The sequence below is a fragment of the Hoplias malabaricus genome, chromosome 1 (assembly GCF_029633855.1).
Source record: "Hoplias malabaricus isolate fHopMal1 chromosome 1, fHopMal1.hap1, whole genome shotgun sequence".
NCBI classification, from domain to species: Eukaryota; Metazoa; Chordata; class Actinopteri; order Characiformes; family Erythrinidae; genus Hoplias; species Hoplias malabaricus.
The window spans coordinates 38,238,942-38,262,588 of record NC_089800.1 but is presented as its reverse complement, the minus strand read 5'-3'; the positions used below and the strand labels follow the sequence as shown (position 1 = coordinate 38,262,588).

General features: G+C 39.5%; 1 protein-coding gene and 1 pseudogene across 1 annotated transcript; one reads left to right on the top strand and one right to left on the bottom strand.

Moving 5' to 3' along the window:
* Positions 1-699: 699 nt before the first annotated feature.
* On the bottom strand, positions 700-23,630 carry camkk1b (calcium/calmodulin-dependent protein kinase kinase 1, alpha b). The gene is made up of 16 exons (XM_066684152.1): positions 23,373-23,630; positions 22,018-22,065; positions 21,549-21,602; positions 21,400-21,451; positions 21,171-21,304; positions 21,004-21,040; positions 20,855-20,876; positions 19,961-20,049; positions 18,554-18,753; positions 13,660-13,713; positions 13,489-13,562; positions 12,568-12,655; positions 2,809-2,937; positions 2,099-2,202; positions 1,945-1,992; positions 700-1,385 (listed from the first exon to the last, which is right to left on the bottom strand). Exons 1-16 carry the CDS (start codon positions 23,628-23,630, stop codon positions 1,322-1,324), a joined length of 1,455 nt encoding a protein of 484 aa, XP_066540249.1. The 3' UTR covers positions 700-1,321.
* The window catches only part of LOC136709124 (vacuolar protein sorting-associated protein 37C-like), a 28,684-nt pseudogene continuing 8,830 nt past the window's right edge, over positions 3,794-23,647 (top strand).

Sequence of the window (23,647 nt, the reverse complement as noted above, 5' to 3'; positions counted from 1 at the left end):
AAGGGTATAAATAAACGTGTTTCTTCTTATTATTATGAATTAATTGTCTCTATGAAAAAAATAATGCAAAACACATCTACATCATGTAAAGTAAATAATTTTTTAATATAATTTTAGCACACGAAACCATATATTTAGTACATAAACCATGTTTTTCAGGCATTTCTAGTGATATCTGCATTACTGTAGACCTTAGAAGTTTTTACTGATGCTATTTCCAGAGTAACCGCAAGAGGGGACTGTTGAACAGATTTCTAATACAGTCTTATTTTCACATTGAAAAGAAATGGTGTAAATTTGTTCAGTCCAATTATTTCCACTTACATTAAACTGGATTCCAAATTTTATTTAATCAATTCTAACTTTTAACCAAAATCTAAAGGCCCCTGGAATGCTTCATAAAGGGTTGAAATGTTAAAACTTGAACAAAACACCTTTTGGCTCAAATTTTTTTTCTCCAAATTTCCAGCTGATTTTTTCTTTTTACATTCCCCATAAATGTTTAGTATCTCACATGTCTCTCAGCATGTGACATGTCTTCCGTAAATTCTTTGTAATGAAAACACAAAAAAAAAACAGTATGCCACATACGCATGCATGCAATTACCCATAGATATATTTTGGTGAATTAAATGTGCATATTTCACTATTACATTTTAATTTAATCTGACAAAAAATGTAACAAAACATTCACTGGTATTCTAAAAAAATTCAAGAAGCTATGCATTCTGTTTGTAGGTCATATAGGTCATTGTGTGGCCTGTAGAAGATCAATTTAAATAGTGGCTTAATGGCAATTAATCTTAAAAATCCAAAAGACACAATGTTCAACTCCAGTTATTACTTATTTGATGGACTTCATTATAGCTACATAGCTATAAAATCAGCAGTTAGATTGTTGAGAAAAACATTATCCTTGATTACCGCAGATAATTCATACAACAACTGTAGCAATTTGTATTTTTGCAATTAACACATCACCCCTTTGCAATTTCCTCCGAATGAGAAGCTCTACTCTTGGCACTCAGTAAGTGGTGAGTTAGTGTTTTCATTACACTTTAACTGAACAATGCTAAAGCTCTTAGTGATCCATTTGCTGATAAAAGGCTCATTCATCAGTGTCCAGCCTCTAAATATGTCCTTTAGTGATTACATAGGGCCAAATACTACTTGCAGTAGAGCTGCATAATAATGTTCAAAGTGAGGGGTTGACAACAGCAGTCTGACAAAGCATGTAAAGTAGATTTGCGCTATGGGAGCATGCACATTTACTGCTAGTGCAAAACATTTTAGCAATGGCAAAGGCAAAGAAGTGAAATATTCATGTATCTTCATCCTCATATAGGTCCTCCAGTTCTCCCTCTCTGCTCCCATCACTTGCTCTGCTGTAGAGGTAAGTAAACAGCATTATTTAGAAATGCAGTTATGTGTTGCATATAGCCACTGTTAGAACAAAATCTTAAACCTTTAAAATGGTAACTTTAAAGTCTTAATTTTAAATGCAAACTAATGGAACATAATTATTTGTTCCAATAATTAGATGTTTTTATATTTTCATATTAAAAGACAGTATAGTTCTACCAGGGTTTGTCTCTATAGAGACAATATTCAAAGTACTAGCTTTGAGCAGAAAAAAAAACAATATTTGTATACCTGCAAACAGTGCAGATAGATAGATATGCCAGAAATGTCCTCCTGGCATATCTAGGAGGACAATAACGTATGTAGAACAACAGATGGACTACAGCAATTGTAGAACTACAAAGTTCACCTATATGGTCAGGGGAGCCTGAAAATGGACAATACCTTTAAAAACTTTTTTAAATGTCTTAATATAATGCTGCATGCCCAGAAGCCACAAGAGTAATGACAGTAATCAACTAAATGCAATGAATGTATGGCATGAAATTATATATTACATGGAGCATTACAGCTCAAGTTTACCTTAATGATGGGTGAACGTTTACAGAGGCACGGAACAGTGATGGGTCACTTAAAAGGAAAAAAATGAAAATGATCAGTATTGTGTGCTCTGGCTGACACCAGAAATACATATGAACATCATAATCTGTGCAGTGTCCATGTGTCGAAAACATACGAGATTAGATTTCCTGGAGCCGACATAGATCTGCCCTGTCTGCGGCTCAGAAAATCAAAGGGGTTCCCAAATGAACGCTTTCTCAGCATGGACTTCACCAGGATCTGTGCAGAGGAGACACAGCAAGCAGGAAAATCACTTTTATTCACAGAGATCTGTACACTGCTCTTCAAAGTGGAGTAGGGAACACAGTGCCTCCTTCCTTAGTTCTTTTCTCGGTTCAGATGAACTAAGAAAACTATGTACTAATTCCTCAAACAAATTTTAGGGTTCCGCATTATTTTTGTCAAAGTGACTGCCAAAAGTCATGCCAGGACTTTTATTGTGTATTATTAACTTGCTAAGAAAATATTCATAAAGCAGATAATGACAATAACAGGACTTTCACTCCACGTCCTGAGGTCCATAAGCAGCCTAAATTCCATGAAGCTTAATTTGTGAAACTTATTAATTTTTAGAATTTTATTTTTATAAGAGTTAGTTTAATAAATTAGATTGTGAAAAATATAAAAAGGTCACAGTATGAAATTTGCAGTTCTAAGACAGTAGTTTATATATTTATTTTCTGCAATCCCACCTTCAACCTTCTGTATGCTAAGTCATTGCAAACTACTCAAAACCCATTTCTACAAAATAATGTTCAAATCTTTCAGGCAGTTCATAAAAAATAAATAATAAATAAATAAAATAAATAAATAAAAAATACATACCACGGTAGACAGGCTGGGGATAAGTTTGACAGAGTTCTGCACCTCCTCCTCTGTCACCTCCACTACTGTGCAATGCTCCTCCTCCAGAGGCAGCAGCTCCAGGCCATTGAGGGTCACCCATGGGTGCAGCTACCAAAACCAAGTGAGACAGGGAGGGACAGCAAGAACACACAAACACACTCAGCAAGAGTGTTTTTGTGTGTGTGTGTGAGATTGATCTATCTATCTATCTATCTATATATATATATAATTAGTACAAACTCAATTACATCAATAATATAATCCGAATATGTACAAATCGAGTTACGACTAGAGGTGCGAGCAAAATTTCTGATCCAGTTACGAATGTTTTCCCGAGTTATGAAAAGCTGATCTTCGGGATCCGACTGATAGTTGGCGTGGTGTTCGCTCACAGATTCCTCTCGCATGTAGCCACCACGTTCTTCTCACGTTTGACTGTTCGTTATAACATTTTACGAGTGTTTTTAGTGGTTTTTGTTAACTTTATTGTGCACCATGGCCTCCAAGAAGACCACAAAAGCAAAGGACATCAGTGTTATAAAGAAGCAGAGTATATCAATTGAGTTGAAACAAGAAATTATAGAAAAACATGAGCCAGGCATGCGTGTGAATGAACTGAGCAAGCAGTACGACCGAAGTGCATCGACGATAATGAAAAAATACGCAATCAAAAGTGCTAAAACAGCGAAAGGTACTACAATTTTGACACAAGTAAGGTCAGCTGTGCACGAAGAAATTGAGAAGCTGCTATTAATTTGGATAAAAGAGAAAGAGCTGGTGGGAGATATGATCACCAAAAGCGTCATATGCGAGAAGGCTCGTCTGATATACAGTGACCTGAAGAAAAAAGAACCATCTACGTACAGATAGTGAAGAAGAGTTCAATGCAAATTTTGTGCAAAGAAAGTTTGTATTTTTTACAATTTAATTTATGAAGTCATTTAGAAACTGCAATTGTAGCTTTGTTTAAAGTGTAAGAAAGTCCTGTTATCTACACTTAGTTCCGTGCCAGTATCTCTCCCTCCCTTTCTCCTCAGCCGCTCATCTGTCACCAAGGTAAGATTACTGTAACGTATTTTATACATGTTTCTTAATCTATTTTGTATATGTTCTTTCATCTATTTATTTTGTTGTGTAATTTTAAGTTTTGTGTGAGTCTTTCATAATGAAAAACATGCATTACTTCATCATTTAGGACAATTTGGGGACTTGTCAAAGGGCGGGAACGATTAATCCAATTTCCATTATTTTAAATGGGGAAAATTCGTTCCAGTTATGAGCAGTTCCAGTTAAAAACTCGGTTATGGAACAAATTAAATTCGTAACTCGAGGTCCCACTGTATTTGACTAAAGATAAAAACCAAAATTAAAAATCCAATGTCTTTGTCTTATCATTTATATCATATTTATATCATTTATCATCATATATCAGTCAACCGGCTTGTTCCAAAATCTAGACTTTAGCATAAGTAGGATGTTTCCCCTGTAGAAGTGTCCTGAACAGTTTCAGGAGTGGTTTCACTTAAAGGAGAACTAGGTATGGAATGGTATGGAATCAGATGAAACTTATGTAAAACGTATAACTTGCAAACAAAATATTTAGCTCTGACGTTTGTACACAATGAGTTTTGTTCATGAGCTCTGAGTTTTGTGCCCGAGTTCTCAGAGTTTTGTGTACCTGATCCCTAAATTTTATTTCATGCCTACTGACCGCCAGAGGGAGGCAAAGCCTATGGATCCATATCCCTGGGAATAGCGTAAAACGAGAATTTATACCATCAAAGTCACGTGTGACACTGCCCACCCTATAAAAGGGCGTGGTCACACTATAATTGTACCTTTTTCCTTCTTGCATTCATATCGAGAGTTTCGTATAGAGAGTGTCATGCAGCTCACCTTGAGCTTCAGACTTAGCATTGACCCCGAGAGCTGTGACATCTGAAGATTGCAGAGTAACTTGTTTGGTTATCCGTCTCTTCCAGCACGAGCAGCACAAACCACTGTAGCTGCATCGAGTGGAGTTGTTCGGTTACTCTGTCTCTCCCTTGCAGTGTGGGACTCACTCCTGGCTGTAACGAGAAGAGTTGTCTGGTTACTCCGTCTCTTTCTTGCAGTGCAGGTCACAGGTTTTTGGATAATCCCATCTCTCCTTCGTAGCTCCAAGCGGCACCAAGTGGATTTCCAGCTGTGCTGAGCAGAGTTGTTCAGTCATTCCATTCCGTCCCCCACCACAGCCGAAGTGATGCGGAGAATTCAATCCTCACTGTGATGCTCGCCCCGAGCTTAAAAGAGGGCACTTCACTCCTTGCTCACCCTGTGCTAGCAGTGAGGCTAAGAGAGCACTTTGCTCTCTCCTTGATCGCTCTGCACTAGAACTGAGGCTAAAGTGAACACTTCGCTCTGTCCTTGCTTGCTCTGTGCTTGCACGTAGCTTAATTTCTCTCTGCTTAGCTCACAATGAACACTGCTTATGCCCATCCGTCCTGGCTCTTGCTCTTCGAGGCTCGCTCTAAGGCACAACTGGAGCTGATCGCATTACTTGTGCTCACTCTGATCTGTTTTGAGCTCATTCAGTGCATATAGTGCACTCGGCTGCTCACACAGAGTGCAGCCTTTACACACTTGTTTTAATTTAAATGGAGTTGAGTGGACTTGGAACCTTGGGTTTACACTCTTAGTGCAACACACTCAATATGGACAACCCAGTGTTGAGCTAAATGACGACCACACTGACTGCCCTGCCTGTCTGGGGTTGGAGCATCTACACAAGGCCCTTTCAGACTCTTGTGTTCACTATGCTGTGATGCCAATTAGTACATGTCAACACAGACTCAATATGGCTGCCATTAACACTGACTCTGTACTTCTCTCTGGAACATCAGCTAAAATAAATTGCTAAAGCAAACAGCCCAGTTTTTGGCCGCAGCATGCCCATCTAAAAAGCCCAAAGCCCTACCCAGGGTGGAGTTAGGAAAATATATGTTGGATCTATTTTGATACCATAGAATCCCTGCTAGCCACCAATCCAACAGCTTTATCCCAGTTAGGCTTGGAGCTAGGGCAGCCAGTGATGAGTATTTCTGACAGCCCGCAGCGGATAGCCCCCCTCTTATCCCAAGATGTGATGCCTTTGTTGAGGAATTATTTTCTGCCTTCTCCTCCACAGCTTCCTGTTCAGGGGTGAGCCTGCTCACAAGGGGCTTTAGGGACCATGCAGGATGCTACCTCCCTTGGGCTTGATCATATGCCCTCCGCGGACCACTGCATTGCTGCAGTGCGGTAGGTAAGAGACAGGACCAAAGATTCTGGACAAGACAAAGGACACGTGACTCTGGATATTATGTCCGATCTTGTGAGTGCGCGAAGGCAGATCTGGCTGTCTCTGACCCCCTCGCCAGAGCCTTGTAAGCTTACTTAGCGCAACCTGCCTCTTGTGTCTGGTCACTTGTTCGGACCAGCCACTAAGAATGCCCTGGATCACCAGGCACTTTTATCAGACGGTTACTGTTAGCCCTACGCCACTTCTTTTCAAGACTTTGGGGTCGCCATGTCCTGATTTGAACGGACAATGTCAAAATCAGTTGTTTACAACCTCAGCCACCAGGGTGGAACCCATTCCCTACCAGCTCTGCATCTTGCATGCCAGCTGCTGAAATGGGCCTTTCCCAGACTGGCTTCCCTAAAGGCAGTTCATCGATCAGGGTCCTCAACTCTGTGGCAGACTCTATGTCACATCAGCAGCTTGACCCCCGAGAATGGAGGCTACACCCCCAGGTTGTTCACCAGATTTGGAGCCTCAGTAGATTTCTTCGCAACCAGTGACTCTACACATTGTCACCAGTGGTTCTCTCGTTCAGACCAGAGCGAACCAATTGGTCTAGATGCACTGGCACACAGTTGGGCCGACCTTCTGCTTTATGTCTTTCCTCTAATTCTGCTTCTTCTGAATGTTCTAATCCGTATTCAGCAGTGCAACCAAAGTTCTGTTGGTAGCTCCTCTGTGCCCAGCCAAGCCATGGTTCACACTCTTCCACTCCTTTCTCCAGGGGGATTCCTTGGCCCTTGAGAATTCCTATTGAGAATGCCAGAGCAACGTCCACTAGCTTGCTTTATGCTAATCGGTGGAAACTCTTTTCCAACTGGTGTGCCAATTTGGGAGACTCACCGACATACTGAGAGCTCTATCTCTTGCTACCATAAAAGTCTACATAGCTGCTATTACTATTATGCATGTTTGTGTAGGTGGATCATCGTTCGGCACTCACAAGTTGGTCTGTAGCTTACTCAAAGGTGCACGTAGCCTCTGCCCTTTCAGAACTCTGAGTAGTCCCTATGGGATTTGTGTTGTGTATTGGATTTCTTGTGTAGACTGCCATTTGAGCCCTTGGCAAAGGCCGACCTGAAATGGGTCTCCCTTAAGACCTCCTTAGCCATTGTCTCTGCAAAGTGGGTTAGTGAATTACATGCGCTTTCTGTCAGTCCTGACTGATTGCAGTCGAAACCATACATTTCAGGAGTCACCTTGTGGCTGAGGTTTTGTCCCCGAACTTTATCAATCGTTCTATTGAGGTATCTGCATTCACAGACATTTCAGATTGGCATCAATTGGCATCACATTCTGTTGACCGTTAATTAGCCTAGATGAAGTGCATCTTTCCTGACCTTGCTGGTACAGGTCATCCAGTAGGCATGAAACAAAACTGTAGTAATGGTGTTTCTTTGAATGCTGGATGACTGCCAGGTTATTCTGTCACTTGGACAAAACGTTATACCACGAGAAGTTTCCGAGGGACGATTATAGTGTGTTGGTTTAAATTCTTGCTCTACACTATGTGCAGGGATATGGATCCATAGGTTTTGCCGCCCTCAGACGGTCATCCAGCATGCATAGATCAGTTCATGCACAAACTCCTTGCATGGGTGGGTTCTCAGGGTTTCTAATGAGTTTTTGAGTGACAACTCAGTGCCCTGGACATTGTTCATGACTCTGAGTGCAGTAAGTTGACTTTGGGACTTTGATATTTGGGCCAAATATCACGCATATGAACACTTAAGTTGCTGAATAGCTCTGATATTTAATGAATTTCCTCTTGCATAATATTTAAACAGTTATTTTTGCTTGAACTGCATACTGTTACAATTTGACATGTTTGTCACTTCACCTCTAATTTGTTATTATTAATAATGATGATTATTAATAATTATTAATGATTGTTAATAATGATTCATTATTTTTCTAACTCAATCATTCACATTTCCTCACAAAATGAAAAATGACAGTGAACTTTGCAGAAGTTTGTTACAACTTTATTAAATTTGTAATTTGTGTTTATTAAAGGAGCAGGAACATTGTCTCTCACACTCCTTAGTATCCGTTTCTCTTTTCTCCGACGTCCTGTAACACAAAATGCACATACGACATTTGTTAAAAATAGATTAACTCTGATCTTCAAAAAAACTTTGAGCATTTAAATCATCTAACAGTGATTGTGGAAAAGGGAAGTCTCACTAAGTACACATTATAGGTTTCTGAACAGGAGCGCCAGCTCTCATATATATATATATATATATATATATATATATATATATATATATATAATTTTACAAATAAACAGAAATAAATGCTAAGTAAACAGACATTTCTGTGTATTTACCTCAGTATCTGGTAATGAGAGTTTTTTTTCACAGTAAAAATTTTTTCATTTTTTTTTTTTAGACAGAAACATTACCTTAATACCTACATTGCTATTGTCAGACTTTGCAGGTATTTAAGCATTTTAAAACAGTAAAGTACAGAAAGAATGCATGTTTGTGTAAAGTTACTTACTCTTTAAGGTTGAAATCTCTCCTGTGTCTCTCTGCTGCTGAGCTGCAACTTGGTGTATGCATGCACAGTCCAAAATGTCTCGGGCACTGAGTTGTCACACAAAAACTCATTAGCCAATGGGAAGGCACCCCTGATAAATCCCACCCACACGAAATCTTTGTGCCAAAACTGCTCGCAAAACTCAGGAATCACGCACAAACGATGCCAAAAGTGGATATATCCCTGCCGTGCCACGCCCAACCGAGAGTGTATGCCAACGAAGTCACTCACGTAACACAGTGTGAGAATTCCACGCAGTATATAACTCGCCTCTCCAAATGACCAGGAACCCTGGCGGTCATCCACTATTCACGTTACCACGGTTACATATGTAACCAGCATTATGTTTCCTATCTCTGACCCCCAGGGCGGTGCCAAAAGCGAATGACGTGTACCAACAATGTCACAAGGAGAATTATGGACAGTCGTAGCTTTGGACCACGTAGCTGGCACACATAGCTCCTGCAGGGAAGCACCTTACCTGTCAGTCTTCCATACACTAGCTGTAGATATCACATGGGCCCTAAGGGCACGCACAGGGCAAAGTAAAGACCGTCTACTATCAGAATGGTCTGTGTAGGCTGGAAGCACAATGGCCTGATTCACAAAGGCGGGGTCCAAATTCTTAGGCAGGAAGGCAGTGTTCAACCTTAACCTGATGGTAGAATCATCAATAGTCTGCTGAACCTGGGGAAAACACAACTCTTAGCCTAGTGGGGGACCTAAGGGCCACTGCCAAATTCGAAGCCTTTCTGGCTGGGGTGCGAGTGGTGGACGTGTCTGTAGTAATCAATTCCCTGCAGGAGGGGATGCACCCCAACCTGACACCTAATAAGAGGAAGGTGAATGAGGTCCATATGCTCAGGGCAGAAACTCATTCCCTTGAAATGTGGACAAGAGAACATCTGTGACATATTGCGTCCAGTCTTAACCTGGTGATCCACATCTGGAAGGGTCAGACTTGGAGCTTCCCCAGTGCCACCACCTGCGAGGCTGCTGTAAACAGTCCCTGCAGCCGTAAGAGATCCAGAAACCAGACCAGATGGCACAGAGTATGTTCGAGCACGAGCCTGAGGGAGGAATGCTCTCATAAGGCGCGAGTTCGGTACCATTCGCAGAAAGGTGATGGTTTGGGTCAGACTGAGTACACACTTGCCCCAATTCACAATGAATCCCAGTGCCTGCGTGTGCTGCAGCAACTGGTGGGTGTCCATGTGCAATGTTCTGTTGGGGTGCACACGAGCCAGTCGTTGATATAAGGTAGAACTTTCAGCCCTTGAGTCATACGGGGGGACAGGGCAGCATGTATGCACCTTGTGAAATCCCTTGGGGCCAGGGAGAGGCCAAATAGTAATACCTGAAATTGGTACACCCGCTGATTGAAGGCAAACTGGAGGAAGCACCTGTGCGTCTGCAAGGTCGACAAGCGTGAACCATTCTGCCTTGTCCATCATACGAAGGATCACCACCGTGTGCAGCATCCGGAACAGTAAAACCTTTAAATAGGTGTTCAGTCACTGAACATCTAAAATGGGTCAGAATCTGCCATCCTTTTTCAGAACCACAAAATAAACCGAGTAAAAACCCTTTAGCTGAACATGACGGTCCACTAACTCTGTGGCTCCTTTGTCCAAGAGAACCTGAATTTCCTGAGAGAGTCTTGCCACCCGGTGTGGGTCTTTCACTCTCGTAAACACTGGTGAGAACTTAGAGGTGGCTGGCAGCAAAAGTGCAGCCTGAAACCCCTCGACATTGGTACTGAGAACCTATGGATCTGAGACCGTCCTGTGCCAATAAGCTTGATGTAAAGCAGTGAGGGGTCCCGTCGTACCGGGGGAGACAGAGTGCTAATCCATCGTCCCTGGTTATGACTCCGCATTCTGTGTGGTGGGCGACGAAAGCTCTGTGACTGTCCCACACCATGAAGCATCCATCTGTGAGGGCGGAGCAGTGCTCCAGGTCTTTCTTGGCTGCAGGACAAAAGATATAACCAGGAGCCAGGGACACTGATCGTAGTGTGGCACGGCATGGCTTGTGCCAGGACTGGGCCAACCACACTTGACGATGAGCATGTAGACTTGTGGCTACAAGCCATCCAGTATCATGGGTCATATGGCCAGCTGTTAAAAGGGCCAGATTCAGTAGTTCCTCTGCAGCAGTGGGGTCCTCAGCAGTAGCAGGAGGATTATGAATGGCTATAAGCAGGATGCATAGTGTGTTTAACAATCATTTCGTCTGTATGCCTGCATTCCACACTGGGGCAGCAGGGCTTCTGATGAAGAGCCTAATCCAGTCAGACCACCGTTGACCCTACACAGGGGTCAATAGGCGGCATGTTCGCTTAACCGTAGTCAGCTGCTCTGGACACAGAGGAGAGCATGTGAGCCATATTCGTCAGGGGCACTGCAAGTCCGTCCACCTCCAAGCGCTTAAACAGCACATTGGAGCGCAAGCATTCTGCCGCTGGAGTATCTAGGCCAAGCCTAGCCAGGTCTAACTTCAGTGTCTTTTCCACCGAAGACCAGTGTGAAGATGCTGCAGAGGTATGCCGTCCTCTCTAGCTCTGCTCGAAAAATAGGAGTGAGGTGGCCAATGGCATCACCACGCAGTCGACACACGGGTCCACAAGTGGTCCAGGCCCAGCCATGACAGACACAATCAGTGTCCATTTTCAGGCTACAGGATGAAGGGGCAGTAAATACAGCTAAACTGAGATAGCATAACCAAAGAGATAAACACAGCATTATAAAATCTGCTCGTTCCTGGTGTATACTGTGTGGCCTCAATAGATTCGGTGCACTGAGTACTGAAGAGCAAGAAGGAAAAAATGTGTAGGTTGTGTCGAAGCCCAGCACTGTAGTCTTTGGTGCATCTAAAGGCTGGAGAAGGATACTCAACAGCTAAGATCCCGGTGGTTCATAACGCATATAAGCTCATAACTAAGCTCTGGTGTACCCAGCTATGTATGGCGGCAGCTGTCGGTATTCCTCTAAAAGACAAAATTAGAAGAGAAGAAAAAACAGCTCTAGACGTCTGAGAAAAATTTCGAAGCTCAAAGTGAGCTGTGCTCACTCAGCTTCCAAAGCAAGGACTGTTATATACTGCGTGAGATTCTTACGCTGTTTCACGAGTTACTTTGTTGGCATACGCTCTCAGCTGGCTACGGCACTGTAGGGATTCATCGACTTTTGGCACCACCCTGGCAGTTAGGAGATATGAAACATAACCAGCCCCAGAATCATGCAAACCGAGAATGTTCCTGACTTATTTTCTATTATTCAGCCACAGTTTGTGCTGAAGAACCTACTGTTCTTTGGATCCAGCTGGGGACAAATTTTTCTGGTTCGTGAATCAGTTTATTTCTGTGTAAACATGCTGAAGTGATGCCAAATTTAGTTCACAAACTGGAATGTGAAACACTATGAACTAACAGTTCCTACTCATGCATGCGCCTTTCAACATTAGGAGTCAGTCAGTCAGTCAAGTAAGTGAAACTAGGCAATTACTGAACAGAAAAAAATAATTTAGGAAGCCACAGCATATTAAAGATGAGATTCCTATATTCCATCTTATGTAATGTTGTACATTTAAGGTAGAATGGAAAATTGGGGTAAGAAGCTAACAAATGAAACAAGGCTATGTAGTGACATCAGAAAGGCTTCACGTCACTGGGTCTACCCTTTGCTGAACTTCTGAAGTATTGTAAAGAAATTTGTATGAAAGGCTGTTGTTGTTGTTCCACTTCAACAGTAGCATTGCCCACCTCCTGCCACTGCACCCACCTCAAAGTCAAGGTATAGGCATGGAAAAATCTTGAGAAATTTCCAACATTAACATCACACTGAACACTCAAGCCCTTCTGTGTCTTTTACCTTCATTTCTGAAATGGTGATCCTAGAGCCAGGAACTTTGTCCAACATTCTGGTGATGAGATCCCTCAGCTCCTCAGTTATTACTGGCCTGCACACACAATTTAGATTTAAACATGCTTTTGTAAACATGTTGATTTCTACCAACATATTAGCCCTTTAAATGTATGCTAGGTTTTGTAACCTCATTTATCCTGTTTAACTCATCCCTTTTTGATACACTGTTGGCCCACAGTCGAAGCTGGAACAGAGCTTATCAGAAAATTTCCTCTAAAATTGTACATATCAAATTGTGTCAAACAATTTAAAAAAATAATTGTGTTAATCACAGACATTGTGAGATTTATCATGACTAACTGCAAGTATTTCCTTGGCTGTTTTGACAGGAGATTAAACAAATAAATATGTAGCATGGTATAGAGGGTTTGCATGACAAACAGATTTGAGGAAACCATTTTTTGTTTTACTTCATTATAAAATTTCAGAGTTCAAATTATTTGAATTTGAATTTCTTAATTTGCTGGGTAAATTTGTAAAATTAGGTTGTGGCCAGTTTTGGTAAATTATGAATTTGCATTAAAAAGCAATTAAAGTGTTAAAGTTGCCAAATTAACCACGTGTTAGCACTAGTATTAACACTAGTTTTAATAATTAACTAGTTTATTAATATTTTTCTGGAAATGGGGTTTGTAGTCTGAATCTAAACAGGGCCAATTAGATGGCTATGTAATATCCGCTCTTCAAAAAAAGGACACAAGCTTTGAGACAGATGATACACCACACAGGCTGAAGTTGTAATTAGCATGAATTAGGCCATTCACAGAGCATGTTGGAATAGATTAGTGTTAAAGACAGCTTAAGGGTATGTCTAATCCCCTGTTTATTTGGCATGCTTCATTTTCCGGTTTTGCAGTGGTAACTCACGTATCTGGAAAAATCACTGGAATATTCTTGATCTTATCATACAGGGCCAAGATGTATTCATCCACAAAAGGACACTAAGCAAACACAGAAACAGTTATGTTAGAGCAGTAGAAACACATCCAACAAGAATTTACAGTTGCTACAGAATTGAGTTTAAACTAATTAACTCACCTTTCCAAAGACAAAGCAGTATAAGGTTACCCCCATCGCCCACACATCTAAAGCCTGAAAAACACCAGTTTAAGAATCTGTAAATGATTTGAAACTTCTGGGCCTAGGATACAGCCTAAGTGCACTTTCCAACCAAAAACAGAACACACATTAATATTTATATTGAATGCTTGCAGGTTTGATTATGGTGCGGATTTGGCATGGCATTGTTTTATGCAACATCACAACTAGGGCTGCAACTAATGATTATTTTGATAATCGATTAATCTGTCGATTATTTTTCCGATTAATCGATTATTAATCGAATAAAAAGGAAGACAAGCCAAATTTGGTTTCCTGTCTGTTACTAGCATATTCAGGATACCATCAGTGAGAACAGCTGCTTGCTGTAGTGTGCAGCTCTCCTTCAAAACATAGTCAGCAATGCTGGGCTGTTTTTATCTGAGGTGAGAAAGAAAGCGTAGATATGAACATACACCTTTTTTAAGTTAATAACTACTGATCTAAAATGCAGACAACAATGCAGGCAAATTAAAATTACATAAATGGATATTGGGTGATGCTGCCATGTGCTGAGAATAAAAGGGAAATTCAACTAACACATATGATCAGATATTAAGATATTTAGGATTTTAGAGAACTATTGTTGTAATTGTATAAGGAACACACACCCTGCCATTATTAAAAATTAGCGTTTACATGAAGAATTAACCCAACCGTTAAATTAATTGTATATTTATCAATATTTAACAGTGTATGTAATGTAATATACACTTATAATGTAATATACACTTGGCTGTGATACTCAAATAATAACACGCAATGCCAGTCAGAAAAGACCTTGAAAAGGCTTTAAATATATTATGTAAAAAATGTTTGGATTTTACCGCGACCCTGAATTGGATACTGGAGTCAAGCTATCCGCACTTTGGAAACTGACGGTCAAGCCATCCGCGCTTCAAATCCGAATGCACGTATAGGCGCGTCATTACGGTTTTTCATTGCGGAGAACACCACATCCGCTTTGGGACAGATAGAGAGTCTGAAACCCGCGTTTGAGCAGCGATGTCTCTGTTACTAAATAAATGCACGCAATGCTAAAATGGACTAAATGGGCTAAAATTAACAAGCCATTAGGAATATATTTCGTTTTAAATCACTTTAAAGAGGCAAAACACGCTTTGATTATATTATTTCATACATTTACGTATTTTTTTTTTACTTTTCTATTAACACTTAACTGGCTTTGAATAGTAATCCTGGTGGACATGTAGAAATACAGATTACATTTTACTGTCATTAAACAGAGGTAGCTCACTGTATAATATTCTCATGGATTTATACTGAATACCTACCAATATGGATTTCTCAAAAATTACCCATAATGCCTAAACCATTCCACTGCCATTAAACAGAGGGACCTCTTGGCTATCAGCTGTATGATTTTGGTAGAATTTCACTGTGTACGTTTCTCATAAAGTCATATTACATACTTACTGATATGGATTTCTCAAAAATTACCCATAATGCCTAAACCATTCCACTGTCATTAAACAGAGGGACCTCTTGGCTATTACCTGTATGATTTTGGTAGAATTTCAGGATTCAAACAAATATATGAAATTTAAATTTTTCTGTGAAGAATCAACAACAAGTGGGACACAATCGGGAATAAAATAAAATATGCAATATTATTAAGAGGGCCGAATAATATTGCATGCCCCACTTTTCAGTTTTTTTATTTGATATTTTATTTTATTCCCGATTATGTCCCACTTGTTGTTGATTCTTCACAGAAAAATTAAAATTTCATATATTTGTTTGAATCCTGAAATGTGGCAAAAGTTTGAAAAGTTCAAGGGGGCCAAATACTTTCGCAAGGCACTATATATTCTGCTGTTGCATCAGTGGTCTCTTCCCTGCAGTTACATAAGCATGGCATGCTGTACTCTGGGTTGCTCTGTAGTGGATGGATGCTCTCATTTGATTGGTTGTCATGTAGGTTATGTTCAAAAACATAGACAGCTAGGGTTAGTTTCCAACCTATACCGAACCACCTCTAACCCCCCCAACTCCAACATCCTAACAACTTGAACGTTAATAATTATCAAAATTATGAAGAACTTGAATTACTGTGTATTTCCAGATTCTGTTTAAAAACAGATGTGCAGTCTGCCGTCCAAGCATCACAGAAAAACAACTGTAACTCAAATGCTTTTGCCATATGATATGAAAATGCACAAGGTCCTTTCCCATGGGCTTCAGAAAATATCTTTCTTATCTATGCGAAGCATATACAGTGAAATTCTGTAAAAATCATACAGCTGATAGCCAAGAGGTCACTCTGTTTAATGACAGTGGAATGGTTTAGGCATTATGGGTAATTTTTGAGAAATCCATATTGGTAATATTCAGTATGAGTTTATGAGAAAAGTACACAGTGAAATTCTGTAAAAATCATACAGGTAATAACCAAGAGGTCCCTCTGTTTAATGACAGTGGAATGGTTTAGGCATTATGGGTAATTTTTGAGAAATCCATATCAGTAAGTATGTAATATGACTTTATGAGAAACGTACACAGTGAAATTCTACCAAAATCATACAGCTGATAGCCAAGAGGTCCCTCTGTTTAATGGCAGTGGAATGGTTTAGGCATTATGGGTAATTTTTGAGAAATCCATATTGGTAGGTATTCAGTATAAATCCATGAGAATATTATACAGTGAGCTACCTCTGTTTAATGACAGTAAAATGTAATCTGTATTTCTACATGTCCACCAGGATTACTATTCAAAGCCAGTTAAGTGTTAATAGAAAAGTAAAAAAAAAAATACGTAAATGTATGAAATAATAAAATCAAAGCGTGTTTTGCCTCTTTAAAGTGATTTAAAACGAAATATATTCCTAATGGCTTGTTAATTTTAGCCCATTTAGTCCATTTTAGCATTGCGTGCATTTATTTAGTAACAGAGACATCGCTGCTCAAACGCGGGTTTCAGACTCTCCATCTGTCCCAAAGCGGATGTGGTGTTCTCCGCAATGAAAAACCGTAATGACGCGCCTATACGTGCATTCGGATTTGAAGCGCGGATGGCTTGACCGTCAGTTTCCAAAGTGCGGATAGCTTGACTCCAGTAATTGGATAAGCGGTTACAGATAATGAATGAATGTTTGGATTTTTTTTAACTCTGAATGTAACTGCCGTCACATTTAAGGTGGAACGGCAAAATACAAGAGTGATATAAATTTACTAAAAATGAGACATCTTGTTTAACTACTCTAGCAGGCTCTAGTGACATTGAGTGAGAGAAAAAAATAGAACTTGTCGCTAACGTTAGCTTGACTAAAACTACAGCCTGTTTTGGAACTGCTGGTTGAGCTGACACATTTAAGGTGGAAGAGAAAACTCGGGGGGGTGCTAAGGCTCGTTCGCTAAACGCGAGTGTAATAACAATGTACTAAGAAAACAAACGTTGTTTAACTACTCTAGCAGGCTCTAGTAACATTGAGTGAGAGAAAAAGTAGAATTAACTTACTATACTTAATCTCTTTCACACATAGCTCCAACAGGCTTCATTTTCAGATGCTCATGCAGTGATGTTGTGCTGCTGTGCCATGCGAGATCAGCTGTGCACATTTTGCACCTAACGCTGTTCCTTGAAGGCGTTAATGTAAAGTGTTCCCATACTTTTGAGGACTTGGGTCGTACATTTTTCTCTCAGCTTGTGCTAACATTATCCTCTGCTGTGACAGCCTCCGCCATTTTTCAAACCCTTCTTCCAGAGTTCGTCACGTGTAGCAACTGTACCTATGTGTATAATAACGTAGACTCAACTAATCGATTATTAAATTAGTTGCAAACTATTTTAACACTCGATTTTAATCGATTAGTTGTTGCAGCCCTAATTACAACATTTATTTCCTTCCAGAGTTGCATTCATGTTTTACTGAGTTCTTGTCCTGATCAGAAGAATTGAACAACCAGTCTATAGAATCTTCTCCATCACATCACAAAAACTTATAATGGAGTTAAGGCCAGGACACCGGGTGGCTAATCTGTGAAAATCATTCCTCATGCTCCCTGAACCACTTTGATAAATTGATCCTTATGAATCTTGGCTCAACATGAATAAAAAATATTTTCCTTCTTCACAACACTTTCACCAATTTTTTTTCCCAATTTAGGTATCGCTCAATCCAGCTGTTAACTAGAACTCCCCAAATCACACTATGCTGTAAAGCTGGGGAACTAGCCATGTAGAGTGTTGCAGTGCCTCTGCTTCTATTCAAACTGCACTTAATACAGTACCACTAGACACTTTAATATGGTTTGAAGAAAAAACTAACTGCTAGTGAACAGAGGGCCATCATACCCACCAAGAGAGTGTGAGGTCAATTTCTGTTCTTTTGGATTCTTGGCCTTGATGTGAGCACTTATATAGTTGCAGTACAATGTCTCTTATCCTCTTATACACAAAAAAGCATTCCAATTAGAAGAAACATTTGGGCCAAAATTGTATACATTTTTTGGCTTTGTTTTGGCACTGGCACGTGTTGTTTGGGCCGGACATTAGCCAAATGTGTTGTGCCGGGCTTGACTTGTGTTACACCAGGTGTTTATGTTGACCAGATTTTTTCTATAAGACACCTAACATCTAGCCGATATAAGGTGGACTTGTGGCTGAGTTGAGGCAATCAGACTCCCCTGAATCAGCACAGTAATTCAAGGTCAAATATGGGCTATAAGAGAACTGTAAATGTGCCACATTTGGACCAAACATTCTTTGCTCATGGAATCAATTTCATTTCGTTTCATCAAACAGATACCTTGACACATGGAACTATATGATCACATTTAGATGAAAAATTCCTAATTTACAAGGGATCCTCACCTTTCCGCTGAACCTCTGCTCATGGTCAGTCAGGGTCTCTGGTGCCATGAAGGCTGGTGTTCCTGCACTGTTTGATAGGAGGGCATCACTCCCCTCAAACTTATTACTGACTCCAAAGTCTGCAATCTTAATATGCCCATCATCTCCAAGCAGCAGGTTGGAAGGTTTAATGTCTCTGTGTATGATCTTCTGATAGTGCACTTAACAAAAGAAAAAACAAAGGGGAAAAAGGAAAAAAAAAAAAATTAACAGACTAGATTGGTGAGAGTTGCTTCTACAACATCAATTTGAAGATGGTCATGGGTAGGGTTGGTTTCACAGGAAAGTCATTTCACAGGGTCTTATTTATACTATTTATGTATCTCAAACGTATTATTTACAAAAATTAATCACTTTTTTATGTCTAGATTTACCATCAGCTAATTTTGTGAGACAATTGTAAGACATATTGATACTTCACAAACCAAAAATATTAATAGAGTGGACACAGTGTTTAAAAACTCCAGCAGCTCTGCTCTGGCTGATCCACTTGTATCAGTGCAACACACACTAACACAACACTACCAATACAGTGTCACTGCAGCGCTGAGAATGATTCACCACATAAATAATATTTGCAATCTGGGGGTCCTGACCATTAAAATGGGCTGACAAATTATGCAGAGCAACAGATGATCTACAATCTGTAAATGCAGATGGACAAAATGCACCTTTTCAGTCAGAGAAGCTTTTTAAATGGACAGTTAGTGTAGAAATAAGGAAGTGGTTTTAAGGTTATGTTTGATCTGTTCCTTCAGTTCATTATCATTCAATCTTCAATCATTTATTTCAGCTAGATGGATCACTGCAAGAACATGGAAAATATGCTTTGTGTACACCAACGAACACAAAACTTGATCATACATGGACTTTACTGGTATTTGAATACAATTCCTGTCAACTCTTTGTTCATATCAACTCTAGACAATTTTATTTCAAGATTAGTCTATGATTAAGAATATGTTAATGAATATTGTATGAGAAAAATAGCAGACCAAAATTACATAGTTTAGTTTCCTGATGGCATGGACATATCAAACTCTCATACACTTACGATCAAAGTTTCTCTCATTCCCTGTCAAACCCATTTACACTTACTATCAATGTCTCTTTTATTCCCTAGTGTGAGAGGGTTTGATGGTGAGTCTGAGTGGATTGATAGTGTGTATAAGATGGTTAAATGATGAATGTGAGAGAGTTTGATGTTGTGTGAGAGAGTTTGATGGTGTGTGTGAGAGGATTGATAGTGTGTGTGAGAGGAAAGTTTGAAATTGGGCTTAAACAGATTCTCATATCATTTCATATTTCTCTCTGTCCCTTACTGAGCTATAAATTATCTGTTCATTTTCATCATATAAAGGAACTTACAATATTCAATGCCCAGGATAACATCTCTGAAGTAGAACCGGGCATTCTCCTCTGTTAAAGGATTATCTGTGGGGACATCCATCACTGGGCTATTGCAGAATGAGAACAAAACATGTTGTTATATATATATATATATATATATATATATACTCATTATATTTTGTCCTCATTGATATATATATATATATATATATATACATTCTTGGGTTAAACTATCAATGTAACACACATCACAGCAAATTCTATTTTAACATGTTCTTGAAATGGGATCAGAATGGCTCGTATGTAACATAGGACAGATTAGTAAAGCATTTGAATTGTTAAAAAATTTGGAATACCCCTATTTTCACTGTCAGAAAAAAGATACTGTACAGATACATTATTGTCACTAAAGGTACAAAAGTGGTTTTAAAATCCAGTTGTGTTCTTTAAAGGTACAGTACATCCTCTTCTCCAGGAGGTGAACATTTGAAAATGTTCATTATAAAATTGTGTAAAATAAAATAATAAAAAGTAAGTCTTGGATATGAAATAGGGTGTATGAAAAGAAATCAACTTTAATATAGAATGTGGTATAATTCTGTATCCTAACTAAAAGCGCTGAGGATGTACCCTTGAGGTTACCACCACAGTCAGTTTTTCTGAGAGTGTATGTACTCATCAAGCCATGTTATTCTATTCAGGAGGTTCAGTAAATGTAACTTATCATGACATCAAATGATTAAATCATGATTTAAAGTGAGAGGGAAAAGCTGCATAGGGAATATTCCACACCTTATAAAGGGTTGTGACATACCTTGAACATGGGTTTTTATGGGTTGCTAAAGCCCATGTTCAATACTAAAATACAACAGTATAATTGAAGAACACAGCCCTAAATAAGCAATTACTCACCCTTTTTGCACCAACTCAAAGACTAGGAGAATGAGCATGCACACAAGAAAGATATGAGGATTCAAATATGTACAACAAATCATGGAATAGCTCTCATAAATAAAGTTATATAACAGGATATTATCATTCATACTAGTTCAAGTACTCACCCATGTGTAGGTTATCTTCATCTGGGTCATCAAGCACCTGCAATAGTAATGGTGGGATATTGCTCCGAAATACAGTGAAAAAATACCTTCCTGTATGTAAACCAGTACGACGTGTGTCAGTGGTATAACAAATGGACCATGTCTATTCAGAGATTTAACACACCCACCTCCACCAGCTTGACAACATTCAGATGATCAAGTTTCTTCAAGATGGCAATCTCTTGGTACACTCTGTCCAATGGGCCAAATGGTTTTGGATGATTTCCTTCTGAGGAAGATATTCCTTTAGGAGGGGGACGCCCTGCACATGTAATTGAATGTTAGCAGTCCTACACTTCCATAATATTATGAGTTTAATGTTAAAAATGAAATAAATTGAAAAATTCCATGACCTACGTGGAAATCCATATTGTTTCATTAACTTCTTCTTGGAGACCACCTTCATTGCCTGTAGTATGTTAATAAAGGTGGTAGGGATGTAAATAACTATACAGTAAGATTTAAGAAACTGTATTTATAAAAATCTATATACTATATTGACTTACATAATATTGGTCATCATCTTCATTATAAGCCAGTTTAACCACCCCGTATGAACCCTGAGCAACAGAAGTTGTCATATGATACTTTATTATTATTATTATTATTATTATTATTAACTAATGCTTGCATTATGCAAGTAACTGAAAGGATTTGTCTCCATTAAGAAAGCTATATTGGTGGCTTACCAACCTCAACACTTTTCTGGCTGTCCTTTAACTTTCTCATATCAAGACTTCTGAAAATGTATACTTTTTCAGAAATGTTATATCTGGATTGACAGCTATTTAGTTACCTAATTTAGCATAAGCCCTCTGTTACAGTTAAAATTATGTTGTATTCATTGTAAGTCTAAACATTTTTGTTCCCATATTGGTCACTAGTGCATGTGTGGTGAACATTTATCTCAGACAATGACCATAAAGCAGTAAAAACTGATCATTTAAACCATTCAACTGTTATGTGCATACCCACCTTTCCAATCTCGTTCTTTAATTTGTACTGGTTGAGCTGAACACAGTCCTTCAAAAACAAAGAGAATCCCAAAGTATTAATTTAAGATTAGGCTACTTCATATCTTAGACTGCTGTGTCGGCAATGTGGCACAACAAGTAGTCACAGCTGTCACACATCTCCAGGGTTCTTAGTGGTGTGGTCTGTTCTCCCCGTTCCTGCGTTGGTTTCCTCCAAGTGCTCTGGTTTCTTCCCGCAGTTCAAAACACACACTGGTAGGTGGATTGGCCATTCAAAAGTGTCCGTATGTGTGAGTATGTGAGTGAATGTGTGATTGTAGAGTGCCCTGTGATGGATTGGTGCCCTGTCCATGTGTGTTCCTGCTTTTTGCCCAGTGATTCTGGGCAAGCTCTTGACCCACTGTGACCCTGAATTGGATAAGTGGTTACAGACAATGAACGAATGAATTAATCCATCAATATTATGTAATGGCTTCATCCTTGTCGGGGTTGGAATGTGTCCAGAGCCTACTTGAAATCATTGGGTGCAAGGCAATTACACACCCTAGACAGGTTGCCAGTCCATTACAGGATACCACACACTCACCTTTGTCATGTGCACACCCACACACCTGTAGACACACCGCAAATTCACCTATCTACATTTGTTTTTGGACTGTGGAATTGAACCCAGAACCTCAGGAAGCTGAAACTTGCACAGCCTGCAGCAGTATCATTTTGTTGCCCAAAAATTGCAAAAATATTTATTATAAATAATAATAACAATTTAATAAGTCTTGGATCACCAATGTCATTCTATACCAATCCAGTTCCACTACTCTATAGCCCAATACCTGGAAAGGGGTTGGGGGTTCCTTTCAAATCTTAGAATTGAGCATGGTGATTTTAGGCCTTTATGCACTGTCAGAAAATCCGTGGTGTGGGAACACAACTGGACTTTAAAACCACTGCTGTATCTTTAAAAGGTACATTTACACTGTTTGTACTCTTAGTGTCAATAATAATAATAATAATAACAATCATAATAATAATAATAATCAATAATAAACCTCTAACATACCTTTTTTTCTGAGAGTGTACAGCTTTTCGGTGTGTCCCATTCTATTTGGCAATGTTTGTCTATTGTGGTTATATGTGTTTTGCACACATAACTGAATGTATGTGTCCACAATCGGTGCACTTGTAAATTTTGGGCAGTTAATATATCCACTGAGAGTTTCTTAAAGATGCATTGTCTATAGAGGATATATATGAATGTGTAGAATATTTTAAAGCACTTTCCTATGTTCTATATCTATTCTCAAACTGAATAACCAAGTCAAAAACCAAAGCACAACAAGCTTCAGCAGTACTCACCTCCCCATCTGATATGGACACTCGCTTTGACTCAATAGTGGGTCTTCTGGCTATTCTGGGGGTGGTCCAATTCTGGTATGTCCCACGCTCTTGCAGAGAGAACTTGCGGTCAGACAACAGCAGGCGATGAGGTGGGGTCCTGTGGCCATTGGGTGGGGTCACTCTGCTGGCAGCTACATCCATGGCGGCAACCATGTCGGCCAGTTCTGCGTACTCAGAGTCCAGCTCTGAAGTCCTGGAGAATGTCTCTGTGCTCATGACTGTTCTGTTTCAGG